At 38.2% G+C, this 17,058-nt stretch overlaps 1 protein-coding gene across 14 annotated transcripts in view; it reads left to right on the top strand.

The window, feature by feature from the left end:
• RABGAP1 (RAB GTPase activating protein 1) overlaps nucleotides 1-17,058 on the top strand; it is a 130,689-nt gene that overhangs the window by 89,697 nt on the left and 23,934 nt on the right. For 11 of the 14 annotated variants that reach the window (XM_023760148.1, XM_023760147.1, XM_023760146.1 and 8 more), the window contains 3 exons: nucleotides 7,770-7,883; nucleotides 12,937-13,011; nucleotides 16,529-16,654. In XM_023760148.1, the coding sequence (XP_023615916.1) occupies nucleotides 7,770-7,883; nucleotides 12,937-13,011; nucleotides 16,529-16,654 (315 nt within the window). Of the gene's footprint in view, nucleotides 1-7,769; nucleotides 7,884-12,501; nucleotides 12,523-12,791; nucleotides 12,834-12,936; nucleotides 13,012-15,263; nucleotides 15,289-16,528; nucleotides 16,655-17,058 lie in introns of those variants that run through there. The other 3 variants (XM_023760154.1, XM_023760155.1, XM_023760156.1) reach the window with 3 other exon arrangements.

Genomic DNA, 17,058 nt, shown 5'->3' with positions numbered 1-17,058 from the left:
CCTCCTGCACATCCCCCACCGGGGATGTGCCCGCAACCCCAGGCACATGCCCTTGACCGGAATCGAACCCGGGACCCCTCAGTCCGCAGGCCGACGCTCTATCCACTGAGCCAAACCCGGCCTCGGCTTGAAGGGCTTTTTATATAAATACACTGTACCTCGTATTTTTAAGGTATGGAGGTACTTTATTAGAATACCTATAATTCAATAAAATAGGAAAATTTAAATAAGGAAGAGATTTGGAAAATAGATGTAGAACAGGAAGATAATACACAGACAGACAAGCCATGAAATCCTGTATTGCTTAAAGTTGGACTGTGAACTTGGTCCTGAGCTTTCTGTAGGCCAAAAGAAAAATGGACATTTAATTCCATGGGCGGGGCGGTGGGGAGGGGGGGGGGAGTAGCCATATTTCTGTAGGAGTGACAGAATTTCTGATAGGGACACTGAGTAATGTGGTAGGTGTCGTCACCTGTCTCACTATGTAATACAAGGTTTCAATAGCATTTGTGTGGTTTTTTTGTTTTATTTTTAAAACAGATTCTCAGAACATGCCAATAGCACAATTTTGTGAAGGTGGTTCTTTGAGAGACCAAGATATTGTGGTCTACATGTCATTAGGACCTTAGTGATTTCTGCTTTTTCATAAACAGTGAACAGCCTTCATCCAATGAAGCACTTTTATACAAGTAAAAAGAAAAGGCACATTTTCCAAGTCTGTGTCATGTCGATTTTCGTTTTAAGAGTCTAGAAAACCAAAACATTTTTTTATGTATTGAGAATTATAAGTGCCACTGACTACTGAGAAGAGAATTCCTTCACTTTCACAATATATTTTTTTGGGTTAAGAATGTGGACTAGAAAAAAAGCAAAAACAGTTGGGTTCTAATACCAGCTCCTCACTCTCTAGCCAAGTGATTTAACTTCTTTCTTCAGTTGTGAAATGGGAGAAATAACAGAACCCACCTCAGAGGGTTGTTATAATAGATATATCTATGTGATTCATCTGTATGTAAGGTGCTTAATTAGAATAGTGACTACAGATCTGTCTTAGCTCTTGTTATCGTTGCTTAATTATTTCTGTCAAAGTGAATTTGTCAAAATTATTTCTGACAAGTTGTAGCTGACTTTTTAAGAGCAAAATGTAACCAAAAGATTATTTTATTTCTGTGAAGCATATTGTAAAGATAGGGTACTGTTTAATGGAGTTGAGTGGGGGTTTTGGTGTTTCTGTTTTATTGTTTTCTTAAGTATTACATGATGGTTTTTAACAAAGCATGTATAACATTCTGGACTAGCCTTAAGATCTAATTTTTTCTTTAGGCATTAAGCTACTATGGAAATAATAATCTTTCCTATGCTGGTTATTTCTCATGGCAACCTTCCATTACATTTTCTTTGTTTGGGTACTTTCTTTTTCTTCCTGCCATTCTTAGCTTTCTATTTTTTAACTTGAGTTTACAAAGGGTGTGTATTCAAAGGGTTTCCTCTTGTTCCCATTACCCTGTTAATCCTGAGAAGTTACCCAGTGGGCCAATTCTCACAGTAAGGTATAAAAATAGTCATCCAGAAAAATTACAGAATGTGGTACCACTGTTGGAACTAATGGACGACTTTCAAAACCAACACAGGGAGAAGAAAACGACACAAACATCATTTCCTTAGATTTTTCTCTGCGCAAATTATTTTAGAAGAGCCTTAAAAATTTTAAAAGTAACAAAGCCTCACCATTGCTTTATCATATACACTATAAGAGCATAAGAATTGGGGCCAAGAAAGAAATCTCTAGAAATCACTCACAATAACAGAGCTTACTTTTGATTTCTGTTGAACTTACTCCCAGTGTTCATTTCACCGATTTTCTTCCACAAATTTAGTTCAGCATTTTATTGATTGCCTAATAAGTACAAATAAGGGGCTTACCCTCACTAAGCCTGATTCTCCATTTTGTATAATAAGGAGGTGATACCTGTCGCTCTTTCTTTTAATACAGCTTTTAAAAAAATTATTGATTTTAGGGAGAGCGAGAGGCATCGATTTGTTGCTCCACTTATTTATGCACTCATTGGTTGCTTCTTGTATGTGCCCTTACCGGAGATCAAACCCACAACCTTGGTGTATCAGGACGATGCTCTAATTAACTGAGCTACCTGGCCAGGGCTTTTTCTCTTTTAATAAACTTAATTTTTTTTTTAAAGAACCATTTTATATTTACAGAAATATTGTGAAAATAGTACAGTGTTTCCATATACCTTGCACTGCTTCCCCTATTATTAACATCTTACATTGATATGGTACATTTGTTGCAATTAATGATTGTATTGATGCATTTTTTTGTTGTTAATTCTCACCTGAGAATATTTTTTTCCACTGTTTTTTTGTTTTTTTTTTTTCAGAGAGAGTGGAAGGGAGGGATGGGAGAGAGAAGGGAGAGAGATATACAGACAGACAGATATTGATGTGAGAGCGAAATATTGATTGGTTGCCTCCTGCATGTGCCTTGACAGCCCTTGACAAGGAATCAAACCCAAGACCCTTCTGTGCACAGGCTGCCACTCTAGCCACTAAGCTACCAGCCAGTGCGATACATTATTATTAACTAAAGTCGGTACTTTATTTAAATTTCCTTAGTTGTTACCTAATGACCTTTTTCTGTTTCAGATTTCATCCAGGATACTGCATTATATTTAGTCCTCATGTCTCCTTTTGACTGTAACATCTGTTAGACTTTCCTTGTTTTTGATGACTTTGACAGTTTTTAAGAATACTGGCCAGGTATTTTATAGCGTGCCCTTCAACTAGAGTTTGCCTAATTTTTCTCATGAGGTTTATAAGTTTTGAAGAAGAGCGCACAAATAAAAGTATCGTTTTCATTACCTCATATCAAGGGTCATGTCCTTCCAGCATGACTTATCACTGTTGATGACCTTAATTCCTTGACTGAGGTCATGTTTGCCAGATTTCTCCATTGTTAGGTTGCTCTTTCCCCCCTTTCCACACTGTACTCTTAAGGAGTTTACTATGCTAGGTATTTATTTTATACTTTAGATTATAATCCAGTGCTACGTCATTTATTTTATTGCTCAAGTTTCCCAGCTTTGGCCATTGGGAACTCTTCTAATTGGCTCTTGTGTCCCTCTGACATACTCCTGTTGTTGTACATTTGTGTTCTTTGTGTTGGGGGACTTGGTATAAAAATAGTCATCCAGAGAGCATTTCCCTACTCGCTGGTACTTCTGTAAGTTCCAGTTCATCTTGTATATTTCCTACCCCAGTCCTAGAATCAACCATTTCTCTAAGAAGCCCTGTTTCCTTGTATTGGTAAATTAGAAACCAAGATTCTGAAACCCATTTCTACTGGGTGTTATTGTTTCTAAGCCCTCTTAACTGACAAAGCAAGAAAATATATGTACGATAGTGCCTTTCTTATCAGCCAGCATGTGGGTTCAGCATTGGAATTCTAAAGGGATGGAGTCAATAAACTTTATATGCAGTTCTTTGCAACTTTAAATACTATTCTTAGTTATATGTAGACTAGAAGGAGGGCAAGACAAGTATATCAGTGACTGTTCCAAATCAGCAGGATATCTGCTGTAAGAGTCCTACCACCGTGATGTCTGAATTGATATAACTGTTCTAGAGGACAAATGGGCAGAATAACTCAAAATCCAAAACACAGGGGTCATGCCAGATCTTTGGGGGAATAGAGTGACTGTGGAAACCATTTTCTTTTCGTTAAGAATCACGGCTCTACTAAAGAAGTGGTATATATAGCCTGAATATTCCAGAGTTGGATATTTGGCCTAGTAAATTGTGGCATAGCCATGTGACAAGTTACTGTGTGTTAAAAATGCGAGAGTAGGATAACTGTCAAGTAACATGAAAAGATGCTCACATCTTTTGCAGTTAGTAAAAATAAATTTTCAAAGCAGCGTAAACTTATAAAAATTAACTGTAAAAAGTTAGGCATATACCTACCTAACATAAGTTAGTTATTTCTGAGTTGTGCAGTTATTTCTTTTTTCTTATTTTCCCCTAGTATTATTATTACAGGGAAGCAAAATTTTTTTTATTAAAATAAGAAAGCAAAAAGGTTTTGTTATACTAAGAAAACAAAAAGTTAGATTTTTCTTTTTAAAAATACAATAAAGTATGTCATTAATTTGGGGTTATGTTTGGGGAACAGTGAGTAGTCCCAATTGTGCAGGAGTATGGGAAGGCAAAATACAAAAGATTTGGATTTTAGTGTGAGGTGTTCATTCTTACTATTTGTTTAGTGAATAAATTTTAGAAGTGCTGATATTCTAGAATACAGTTTTTTAAAAAATATATATTTTATTGGTTTTTTACAGAGAAGAAGGGAGAGGGATAGAGAGTTAGAAACATCGATGAGGGAGAAACATCGATCAGCTGCCTCCTGCACACCCCCCACTGGGGATATGCCCGCAACCAAGGTACATGCCCTTGACCGGAATCGAACTCGGGACCCTTCAGTCCGCAGGCTGACGCTCCATCTACTGAGCCAAACCGGTTAGGGCTAGAATACAGTTTTTAATGAAATTCTCTTCAGCAACATATGTATTATTCCATACATGAATATACCATTATTTATCTCTTTCTCTATGGGGGACATTTGGGGCTTTTAATTTTTAGCTATTACAAATAAGGTTATGCTGAACATTTTTGTACATAGGTTGTTTCTATTGGATGTGTGTTTTTGCTTCTTCTGGGTAGGAGTGGAATTGCTGGGTGTCGGTAGATGTGTGTTTACTGCCCTGTAATTCACCAAATTGTATTATTTTACACCTCCCTCAGCAACAATTGAGATTTCATATCCTCACCAACACTTGGTATTGTCTGTTTACTTTAGCCAGTCTAATATGTTGCAGTGTGTGTGTTTATAATTTCTGAACTATATATACTGTTTATATTGCTCCTTGAAATGTAGGGGACAATAGATCACTATAATTACAGGGTTTTCTTTAAACCTTTTCAACACAGGCGATACAGAAATACATAGAGTACTTTGAGAATTGACTTTTGTAAATTGGAGCAGACATTTAAAAAAAATTTTATTACATGAAAACCATGTATTCAAAGGAATATACATTTCAAGTTATTGCAGCTTATTGCAGAATTTCTTCAGATAAAGCATGCATGAAATTAATCAGAAGTAGCATGTCAGTGTATTTAAAATCATTACAAAAAATCTTTCCAGTCATGTTGCCCATAATAAATTATTTAAAGCAGGGATTGGCACAGTGTGGTCTGGGGGCCAATTTAGCATGCTTCTTGTTTTTGTAAATAAAGTTGTATTAGAATATAGAAATGTTTATTTAAATATTATTGATAGCTAGTATAGCTCTACAAATGGGAGAGTTGAGTAACTGCAACACAAAGCCAAAAATATTTGCTATCTGACTTTTAATAGAAAAAGTTTGCAAGATGTTAATACTGAGTAATCATATGGCATTTTAGTTTTCTTCTGGAGATTAAAGCTGTTTTTCTTGAGATTAAATGAAGCAGCCAGCCGTAACCGGTTTGGCTCAGTGGATAGAGCGTAGGCCTGCGGACTGAAGGGTCCCAGGTTCGATTCCGGTCGAGGGCATGTGCCTTGGTTGTGGGCACATCCCCAGGGGGGGTTGTGCAGGAGGCGGCTGATCGATGTTTCTAACTCTATCTCTCTCCCTTCCTCTCTGTAAAAAATCAATAAAATATATTAAAAAAAAAATGAAGCAGCCAAAAAATAAAACCAGCTGATCCAAAAAGTTATTTCTACCTTAACTTCAATAGTTTTCAGGGCATACCAACTGACAGTAGTTTTGCCATTCCCACTTCTTTTAAGTTTACGTCTCTGTATGATTGCCTTTAGGACATTTGTGAAAGCTTGTTTGTTAAGCCATTTTACCAACTACAGTCTGGTTGAGAAGCTGTATATAGTTGACTTAAGCAGTTTGGCCATATGAATAGTGTTATCCAATATGCTTTGTGCCAGCAAATTCCCTGTATCAACTCTGTAACTGCCTAGAAATAAAAGACCTTTGCGTTGTTATATAAACCTTAATTATACAAGCACTTGGGTTTGGATTTTTTGCAAAACTCTTCGCTGTGTCCTCTTAGGAAGGAATCATCCATAATGTTACTGTGGTTTGTTTTCAGATTCTTTTCAAATTTAATAATGGCATTATTCTAATAGGGCTTTACTAAACTTTTTAATTTAGATCAAGTCCAGTTTATCATTTTTGTTTTTTGATTCATGACTCACAGGGACCCTTTAGATAGCTCTGCAGCTCCCTCTCTGTTCGCCTTTTTATCTTCAGTATTTCTAAGACCTACACAGTCCAGCTATCTTGCCCTCCCCCAAATTCTGCTCTCTCTTATCTCAGCTCGAGACACTCCCCACCCAAACCTGTTTCTGTTCCCTCTCAATGTGCTGCAGCCTGGAAGCTGCCACCAGGTGATACTGCTGTAGTCTTAGGTCTCACCTTGAATTTTGTCCTTTTGTCAGGAATCACCACAGTTCTGAGTTGCCTTAACTGTTGTCTATGCCAGTAAAGCTCCTTGGAAAGCAGTTTGGCAATGTCTTTGAAGGTTTTAATAGTTTACCGGTTAAGAAAGAGCATAGGCTTTAAATTAGTCAGATCCCACAATCGTAAAGAATTTATGACCCTGGGAACATAGCTAGCTGGAAGGCTAGAGAAATTACTGGACGAGAGAGGAATATCACTTTAATTTTTCATCTTGAAACAGGAGTTGTCAGGCTCTTGGATGGTGTCCTGAATATGATGTAGGCTCCTTAACATGTTAAGCGCCCAGCCTGTTTTGTCTTGTGGACGGAAAGTATAGTGTCAGTCAGCGGTGACTGACTGGGCGCTTAATGTGTTAAGGAGAATCAAGGCTATTGTCTTGACTATAAGACAGTGCATTGTTAAAATTGAAGGCCATGCTTCTGTTCTCCAGTTCTTTAACATGTGAGCAAATAAAATTTAAAAGGGGAAGGTATTAGAAATAGCTGGATGCTTGGTATATTTTATGAAGGATTGCTGACATTATTGACATTTGTTCAGTTTTAGTTGTGTCATGACGAACAAGGAAACAGTTTTTCTCCATTGGCAAAAGCAAGGGATATTTTCCCATAGCCTGTTTGAATCCCTTGGCATTTGGTGGACTGGCTTCATATTCCTTATACTGCTGTGTAAATTTTTATGCCACTTGCACCTAGGATAAACCCAATTCAGGGGCTTCTCTTTTCTATTTATTTATTTATTAAATAATTCTTTATTGTTAAAAGTATTACACATGTCATGAGCTTCTCTTTTCTATTGAGAACCTGACACATGATCTTCATGCCAAAGGATCAATTAAAGTAGCAATTCTTGTACCCAGTTTTTTTAAACAGGAGCACTTTCCCTCCTTTTGAGATTAGCTATGGTATTTTCCAATGGGAAGTCTGTTTTGAATAGAACATTTTACCTGTTACAATAGAAAGGCACCAGCTTCACTTTCTTGCAGCAGGGATGGACTATACATGAGGTGTATAGAGTGAAACGGGTTGCTTTTCTTCAATCTTTCCCCCCCCCCTTAATATTTGCTTTTGTTTGAGTAGTTGGTTCCTGAAGATGTAGTAACTCTGGGCATGCATATGTGTATATATGTTCCTGAAGCATCTTAAAGCATGTAAATGAGAAGACTTTGTTGTACTAGTATAAACCGAAACAAGTAGGTACATGACAGACCGCTAAGCCTTCTCTTTCCTTATGTTTTCACAGGAGTCTCCTCAGGACAGTGCTATCACCCGGGATATTAACCGGACATTCCCAGCCCATGACTACTTTAAGGATACAGGAGGAGATGGACAAGATTCCTTATATAAAATATGCAAGGTATTTCATGTCACAGACACAAAAAAAGACTCAGTTTTGAATTGTCAGTTTGGTTCTTTGATAGTATGCAAAAAATAACTACAAAGTGTAATGTGTATATGATGTTCAAGAATAAAAAAAGAAAGACTGTAAAATCAACGATAAGAACACAATTTTAGACCATGATGAATAGGAATTAATTAGAAATGAAATGATAGGGCTCCTTTACCCTTTTAATCAGGACTTTCAAATGACAGTTGCCTGGCTCCACATTTATACTTTAGAAAATTGATTTTATGAAATCAGTTGAGTTCTGTAACATTGCAGGCTCCTTTTCAGTATGCACAGTGTAAATGATGCACTTGGCACCTGGGATACGTCTGACAGTAGGACGTGCCGATGCCTATCAAGGTGGACCTTTAACACTGCAGCATAGTAAATGCTGGGAAATACTGATGAGCCTGTTAAAAGGTCTGTACCTGGGAGCTTCAAAGGAAATGGCACACTGTTCAATATCAGTAACTCATTTTCTAGTAGATTTTGGTAACTTCAGAGCCAAAAGGAGGATTTGGGACCAGAGTTCTTCAGCCTTCCTCTGTTCTTCTTATCTTCCCTATCCCCTCCCAAAGCTAATCAGGTACCTATTTAACATATACTACATATGAAATACAGTCAAAGAATGAGAAGTGTCCTTAAGGAACTTACATATTATGATTGAAAAGGTGAAACTAAAAACTAGTTTTAGGACAGGCCAGCAATAACGAGTGATTCTCCAATGATAAACTAGGTGCTTTAAACTATATGGGCAGTTAGAATTTAGAGAAATGTTTCTTGGGTTTAATTTCCCCATAGGATGCACAAAGCTCTGGTTTCAGTTGTAATCCTCTTCTCTGATCATCCTTTTCTAGCCCTTCTCAGTTATGCTTCCTACTTAAGCAGTTAATCCAGTATCCCATAAAGAAACCCTGTGGCTCGGTGGATAGAGCGTCAGCCTGCAGACCAAAGGGTCCCAGGTTCGATTCTGGTCAAGGGCACATGCCCAGGTTGTGGGCTTGATCCCCAGTGTGGGGTGTGCAGGAGGCAGCCAATCAATGATTCTCTCTCATCATTGATGTTTCTATCTCTGTCTTCCTCTTCCTTCTTCTCTGAAATCAATAAAAATATATTTAAAGAAAAAGAAACCCACCGAAACCGGTTTGGCTCAGTGGATAGAGCGTCGGCCTGGGGACTGAAAGGTCCCGGGTTCGATTCCGGTCAAGGGCATGTACCTTGGTTGCGGGCACATCCCCAGTGGGGGGTGTGCAGGAGGCGGCTGATCGATGTTTCTCTCTCATCGATGTTTCTAACTCTCTATCCCTCTCCCTTCCTCTCTGTAAAAAATCAATAAAATATATTAAAAAAAAAAAGAAAAAGAAACCCTGTGTTCACTGCCTTTAACCCTGTTGCACTCTGCTTTCTACCTCATGATGATCTTTGCACAACTCTCTCTTCTCTTGACTTCTCACCCTCCTGGTTGTGCTCTCACTTCCCTCACAATGTGGCTCACTCCCTCATTATTTCATCTCTGTCTGCCTGCTCCTGAAACAGAGGCCTACCTCCTGAGACATAGGTGCTCATTCATTGGTTGCTGCATTCTATACTCTCTCCCTGGTGAGCCCTTTCACTCCCAAAGCTTCAGCTGTCACCACTGCACAGATGTTCCCAAATCTACATTAGCTCAAGGCCTAAATTTCCAGCTGCCAGTTGGTCTCCATGTAAGTCTATCAAGTAAATCAAAACAGATCTACTAAAAATAGAATTTTATTTATCCACGGGTGTCGCATCCGCTGAATCAACCAATGGCAAATCAAAAATATTCAAGAAGAAAAGAAATCCCAGAAAGTTCCAAAAACCAAAACTTGAATTTGCCATGCCCCAAGCATTATGTTGAATCCAGGAGAATAAAGTGATGTGGAGGCATACCTGCTGTAGCCTATATGCAAATAGGGATTGCATGCAAATACTGCATCATTTTATATAAGGGGCTTGAGCATCTGCAGATTGATATCCACGGGGGTCTTAGAACCAATCCCCTGTGGATACTGAGGGACAACTGTATTATGGCAAAAAAAAAAAATTTTTTTTTAAATTGACTTTTAGAGAGAGAGAGAAACATCAGTGTGAGAGTGCAACATCTATCAACTGCCTCCTGCACGTTCCCTACGTGGGCATGTGCTCTGACTGGAATCGAACCAGCCATCTTTTGGTGCATGGGGTGATGCCCAACCAACTGAACAACATTGGCCAGGGGAAAATGTTTATGAGAATTTTCAGACATAAAAGCTGATAGTGTAACTGTCTATCTCTCTTCACCTAGATTTAATATTTATCAACGTGTTGCTACAATTGCTTCATTAACATTTTCTTTGAAGTTGTTTAAAGCAAATCTCAGCCATCATGATCCTAAATTCTTCACTGTACATCTCTAAAAAATAAGATCATTATCCATCTAGTAGCACCTGTCATTATCCATCAATATCACTTAATAGCCACTCCTTATTCAGATTTCCCTAAATGTCTATAGTTTGGTTAGAATCAGGATTCAGCAATATCCATATTTTAGTTCTCTTTTAATTAAAAACAGTTTTCCTTTTACCCCAAATGCTATTGTCTTGCTGAAGATACAATCACTTCTCTTTTAGTTTTCAGTTCCTTCCTTTGGCCTAAGTTTGATATGATTGATGTATCTTGTTAGTCATACTTCCCTCTCTGTCCACACCCTCGTACAGGACTCTATCATATGGTGCCAGCACTTTTACAGATGCCACCTGGCATTAGTCTCCATGCCTTTGGATTCTAGCCTGTTTATTATCTTCTCTTTGTTGACTGAAGAATCACTTCAGTGGCCTCCACTGAAGCCTTTAATGCTTTCCATAATCCACAGAATGAAATAAAAAATTCTTAGTTTGGCCCGGCCGGCATGGCTGAGCATTGACCTGTGAACCAGGAGGTCACAGTTTGATTCCCAGTCAGGGCACATGCCCAGATTGCGGGCTCAATCCCCAGTGTGAGGCGTGCAAGAGGCAGCCAGTCAATGATTTTCTGTCATCATTGATGTTTCTATCTCTCTCCCTTCATCTCTGAAATCAAATTTTAAAAGAAGATCTTAGTTTATTTCCTGGACCTGGATTCCTTAACTTAGCAGTAAAGGCATTTTATAATATATCCTGGCTTATTCTCTAAATACTTTACGTTTCAACCATATTGAACTTCTTACTGTACTCTGGTTGATTCACTTGTCAAACTTCCCAAGTGAACTGTGAAGTTCTTAAGGAACAGGGATCATTGCTTATGTATGTTAACATGTGGAGCACTTGGCACAGTTCTTGGCATTAAATGTTGGATTGATGAAATGCCTTTTCTTCTTTTTTATAGCCTCCATGAACGTTATATTCCAGACTTTTTCCAAATGTATCATGTACTTTCATGTGTGTAGGCATTCCTTCAGGCTTTTTCATGAGCCTGAAAAATATGCTCCTCTCCATTCTCTATCTGTAGAAATTCAATACATTTTCAGCCTAGTGCATAATTGATTAAACCATGTGCTGAATATGTGACATGGGAGGACTGAGAATAACACATCAACTCTGTTATAAATACTATGATATTCTCATCTTATAAATAAAGAATATAATTAATAGGTTTAAGATCTTGACCTGGATATTAGCTGCTTGGGATTTCAGCCCAACTCTAGCTCTGAAGCCTGTGCTCTTTCTTGAAGGATCAACTGTTGATTGGTAACCTTCACAAACATTGAGCTGTGTTTGCACATATTACTATTAGTTTGTAACACAGTCTTAACAACGTAGGTATAAACACTTGTTAATTTTTACACAGTTGAACGGTGCCTCATTGTATTATAAACAGGTCATTTCTAAGCCCTGTACACATCTTGTTTTTTGGAAAAGTATGTGTTTTTCTTTCTGTGGCCCTCTCATCAGACAAGCTTTGATCAAATGGGAGATATGTTATTATATTGAATTTTACCTGAATTTATGAAAGCCTGATTATAATATGCATATTTAAAAGCTAGAGTTTCACCAAAGTCAAATGATAAAACTTATGTATATGTTGACTTAATTGTCATCTAATTAGCATTGGCATAACATTTTGCTAAGTGATCTGAACTCTAAACATACCCCATTCTAAATTGCCTTCTGGGACACAAAAGGAACCTTGTGGACAATAAAAGCAGTTTCATTAGAAATAAATTTGTCATACAGGAAATAGCATCTGGAATCTATAGGAATTCCCCTTTCCACCACAACTTACATGAGGACTCTAAGTATTAATTATAAAGACAAGACTGAGAAACAGCTAAAGAACCAAAGAGCAAACCACAAGGAATGTTAGATGTCAGTATTCTGTTAAAGATGATGTTTGGAGAGATGGGTAGTGATCTTCCGCTGCCAAGAAAAATACAAAATAAGAATTTCAGAGGAACCCACAAGCAGTTTCAGAGCAGTCCCTCTTATCAGAAAAGTTATTACTGGCATTGCAGAGAGAATTGTATTTTGGTGTCTTTGCCAAAAGACTTTTTCCCAGAACGAAGATGAATAACGTTAACAGTGTTTAGTGAGTGCCTGCTCTGTGTGAGGATGAAGGTTTAAAATGCAGTGAGGTAAGGGCCATAACAACCATGCATGTGTAGCAAGTACCATAGAAGCACAGAGAAGAGAGGGAATTCTGGGGGAATGGAATATGTTTGGAGTCTGAAGGAAGAGCATATTTTCAGACAGAGGGAAAAGCATGAGCAAAAACAAGGAGTTATGACAACCTTTTTTTAGTGCCCAAGTGGTGTTTGCATAACCTTCTCTGCTCCTTGGCAACAGAAGGTGGTGTGGTGACAGTTTTATTTATTGTAAAATAAAAAATGGGATTGGAAAGAAATGTCTGCATCATTCATTGACCATCAAAATGCCATAGTGCAGGGTGGGTAGCATCTCCCAGGTTCCTGTGTTCTAGGTCCTATAGGGCAGCTGTGGCCCATGAGTGACTACATTCATTTACATCTGTGTTGTTGTTGTTTTTTCAGGCTTATTCTGTATATGATGAAGAGATTGGCTATTGCCAGGGCCAGTCATTTCTTGCTGCTGTTCTGCTTCTCCATGTGAGTAAATGCGTCTCTGTTATGACTTAGACATGGCCTACCTCAGCTTATACTGGCCTTAATCTTGAGCATGATTTTACATTGGCTTTGGCCAGGCTCTAGGACAATGATGGCGAACCTGTGACACGCGTGTCAGAGGTGACACGCGAACTCCTTTTTTTGGTTGATTGTTCTTTGTTAAATGGCATTTAAATATATAAAATAAATATCAAAAATATAAATCTTTGTTTTACTATGGTTGCAAATATCAAAAAATGTCTATCTGTGACACGGCACCAGATTTAAGTTAGGGTTTTTCAAAATGCTGACACGCCGAGCTCAAAAGGTTCGCCATCACTGCTCTAGGACATGAGTTTTAGCTCCTGTATCCGGAAAACTTTTTCTTAAGTTAATGTCATCGTGGAAGAGAAACATGTGAGAATGAGTGACAGTGTTGAAAACTGGTACAAGGGTAGATTTTCTTTTTCTTGCTGGGATGTTTGGATAGGCTTAATTCTTAGTTGGACCCTTGGGGACATTTTATCTTCTCTAAAGTAGCCACCTCATTATTATTTGTTTTGGGATTTATATATTGGGGTAGGAGGAAGGCGAAGGAGTTGGGTTTCTTTAGTGCCATTTTTTTTTCATCCAATTTACTGATATTTTTTTTTCAGATCCACAGCAAAATTGAAAAAATCTTAAGGTGAACACCCATATACTCTTCACCTAATTTACCAGTTAATATTTTTCCACACTGTTTTCTCTGTCTCTCCCTCTGCATTTTCTCTTTTCCTCTCTTACACACACACACACACACACACACACACACACACACACACAATTTAAAAAAAATTTTTTTAATTCAGTAGCAAACATCGACATATTTCATTCCTAAATACTTGAGCATGTATCTCCTAAGGACATGACCATAATATCACAGTCACATCCAAGAAATTTCACACTGATTCAGTATTGGCTTACACCCAATTCAAATTCAGTTTTCCCCAATTGTTTACACAGTAAAGTCCTTTATAGGTGGTTTTTTTCTAACCCAGATCAATGGATTGCATTTGATTGATTCCAGCATTGCATTGGGTTGTCACTTCTCTTTATTATCTTAATCTAAACTACCCTTTTGCCTTTTTTACGTATTTTGAAACATTTTAGCAAATTATCTTGTAAAAGATCATACACTCTTGATTTGTCTGATCATTTCCTAATGATTCAAGTTAGAATGTTTGGCAAAAAATACACAGGTGATGTTAACTGATGTTTTTGAGCACCTGTATGGTCTGTACTGTGCTAGAGATCAGGAGAGAATAATGTAGTCATGGTCTCAATCCTTGTGGATACACAGCTAGTGAAGCTGACCACCTGTAAGCAGAAAGTCACATAAGTATATTAATTTCAATGGTGCTGTGAAGACATAATAAAAAAGTTTGATGCAAGATTGTAACAAGGGAGCCAGATTTAGATTCCAGGCTCCTCTGGGGAGGTAACCCTTAAGGTGAACCCTGAAAAATGAGAAGGGTTCTCATTTAACTTTTTTTTAACATTCTTATGAAAATAATAAAAGTATTTTAAATAGCAAGAGAGTAGAGAATAGAACATTCCCAGAAAAGGAAATAATAGAATATATAGAAGCACTGAAATTGGGAAAACTTGGCATTTGGAAGGAACTGAAAAGACAGTAGGACTGGAGTGTCATAAGTGATGGGAAGAGGAGAGGGAATTGGAGGGACAACAAGACCTGCCTAGTGGGCCCCTAGAGGCCAGGCCAAGAAGGCTGGATTTGTTGCTCTAAGCAAGGGGAAGCTGTGGAAGAGTTTTAAGTCCTTTTGTGTTGTAGTGCAAGTAAAATACAAGGTTGTAATACAAGTAAAACAAAAACCACTTTCTGTCTTGTTACTGAACCTAGCTTATTGGTATTGGTAGGCATGTAAAAATAGGATAAAGCTTTGACATTAATAAACAAGTCAAGTAAGTGTGTGTGTGTGTGTGTGTGTGTGTGTGTGTGTGTGTGATGTGATGATTTGATGTAAATGATGAAATACCCACACAATCAAGCTAATTAACACATCCATCAACAGGTAAAGTTTTAAAATTTTGTTTTGTTTTGTTGTTTTAGGCAAACTTTTTATCTCAAAGTCTCACAGACCTATGTGGTTTATCTTTGTTCTCAACTTCAGTCCAAGGACATTTATCCCCATACAAGTATCACAGCCCCTTTAAAATGGATTTCCTGATCAAATCCACAGTGTCTTCGATTGAATTCTCTGCTGCTTGCCATTGTGTTAGGTAAATGTCAGCCTGAGGGCAGATGTACTGCCTAACAGAAAGGCCACTCGGGGTCAGACCACATCTCCCTGAGTGTGGGGAAGAGTGAAGTTCCCTTTCATTACAAAGACCTCAAAGGTCTGGTCGTTTGTTCCACATCCTTAACTTTCCAATAATATGCTTCATTGTTCTCATTTATTACTTAGTCTGATTTTCTCTTTAGCTCTGCCTTATTCCAGTGATTTCTGTGCTCAGCCCACCTCCGTCGTCTTGTTCCACAGAAGCCTGCCCACCTTCTTGACATTTGAAGGCTTGCTACAGTCACACTAAGCCTTAAATAACATTTCCAGTGCTTTCTTTTTTATTTTGAAAATGAGACATTTGCCATACTCTTGGGGAAATATTTTTCTGTAAAGCTGTGAAAGATGTAGGTATTATTATAAATAGGTAACATCTGTAAATAGACATAGGGTTTTTGTAGTACTTGAAGTATTACTGTGAGTGTTAAACTATAGTAGCTTAAGCATTACCAGAAGCATTAGAACATGTAAGGTTTCTCTAGCCATCTTTTTAAATAACAGGAAGTAAAATATTTTTACTGTAACAAAATGGCGGCTAAGGAGGTAAAATGATTTATAAGATCTCATGATTTGGGAAAGATGAAACCTACACTTGTTATCTGCCTGTCCTGCCCTGTTCCAATCCTGTCCTCTCTACAGAGCCTCTCTGTCTCCCCAGGCAGACTCAGGCTTCCCTGTTCCTGTGTTCTCATCATCTTTCTGCCTAATTCGTATTACAGTGATTGTGTGTGGTTATATGGGAGGCTCCCCAGGGACAGGAACAGTGTCTGACATAGAGGAGGCACCATTAAGTATTTCTTGGTTGAGTCTTGGCTGGTGTGGCTCAGTTGGTTAGAGCGTCATCCTGAACACCAGAGGGTGGCAGGTTCCATCCCTGGTCAGGACACACCCAGGTTTCGGGCCCAATCCCTGGTCTGGACAGGTGTGGGAGGCAACCTATCCATGTTTCTTTCTCATAATGTTTCTTTTTCACATCAGTGTTTCTCTCTAAAATCAAATTTTAGAGATTTGATTTCTTGGTTGAGTGAATGAATGTTATGAAATACTGAGTTACTGCATATCAGTAAACTTCCTAGTATCCAGATAAGAGAGTAGAAGGATGAATTTAATATACTGAAACACTTCTGTATCTGTTTTGTGATTTTATTTTTGTTTTTTCTGCCATTCCCTGTCTGTTACAGATGCCTGAAGAACAGGCATTCAGTGTTCTGGTCAAGATCATGTTTGACTATGGTCTCAGGGAACTTTTCAAGCAGAATTTTGAAGATTTGCATTGCAAATTTTACCAGTTGGAGCGCCTCATGCAGGTAAAAAAAGAAACCAGCTTGCCTTTGCCAGTTAGAGCATGGTCTAGGGAGAAGCAGATTGATGAAATGGTGCCAAGGAGCAGTGGTATTGCCTTAGCCATACAGGGTGAAGGATAGGTGTTTCTGTTTGTTTTCATTTCTCACGATGTGATGATGATGCCAAGGTTAATAAGGCATGAACCTGTTGGGTGTAAGCTGGGTTTTCAATCTTGTAAAACACTCAGAATATCAGAAGACTTTGTCGGGGCCTCTAACACAGCACACTCAGTCAGGAAGTGTTCGCCAGGGCTCTGACGCTGACTGGTTAGAAATCCCAGAACAAAAGTGAAACAAACTTTCCCAAACATTTCACAACTTGGAAAGAAAAACTGCCTTTCCACATATTTGTCACCATTTGGGGGGGA

The sequence above is a fragment of the Myotis lucifugus genome, unplaced genomic scaffold, assembly GCF_000147115.1.
Source record: "Myotis lucifugus unplaced genomic scaffold, Myoluc2.0 scaffold_173, whole genome shotgun sequence".
Classification (NCBI taxonomy): Eukaryota; Metazoa; Chordata; class Mammalia; order Chiroptera; family Vespertilionidae; genus Myotis; species Myotis lucifugus.
The sequence above is the reverse complement of the archived record's forward strand: the minus strand, read 5'-3'. Positions and strand labels throughout refer to the sequence as shown.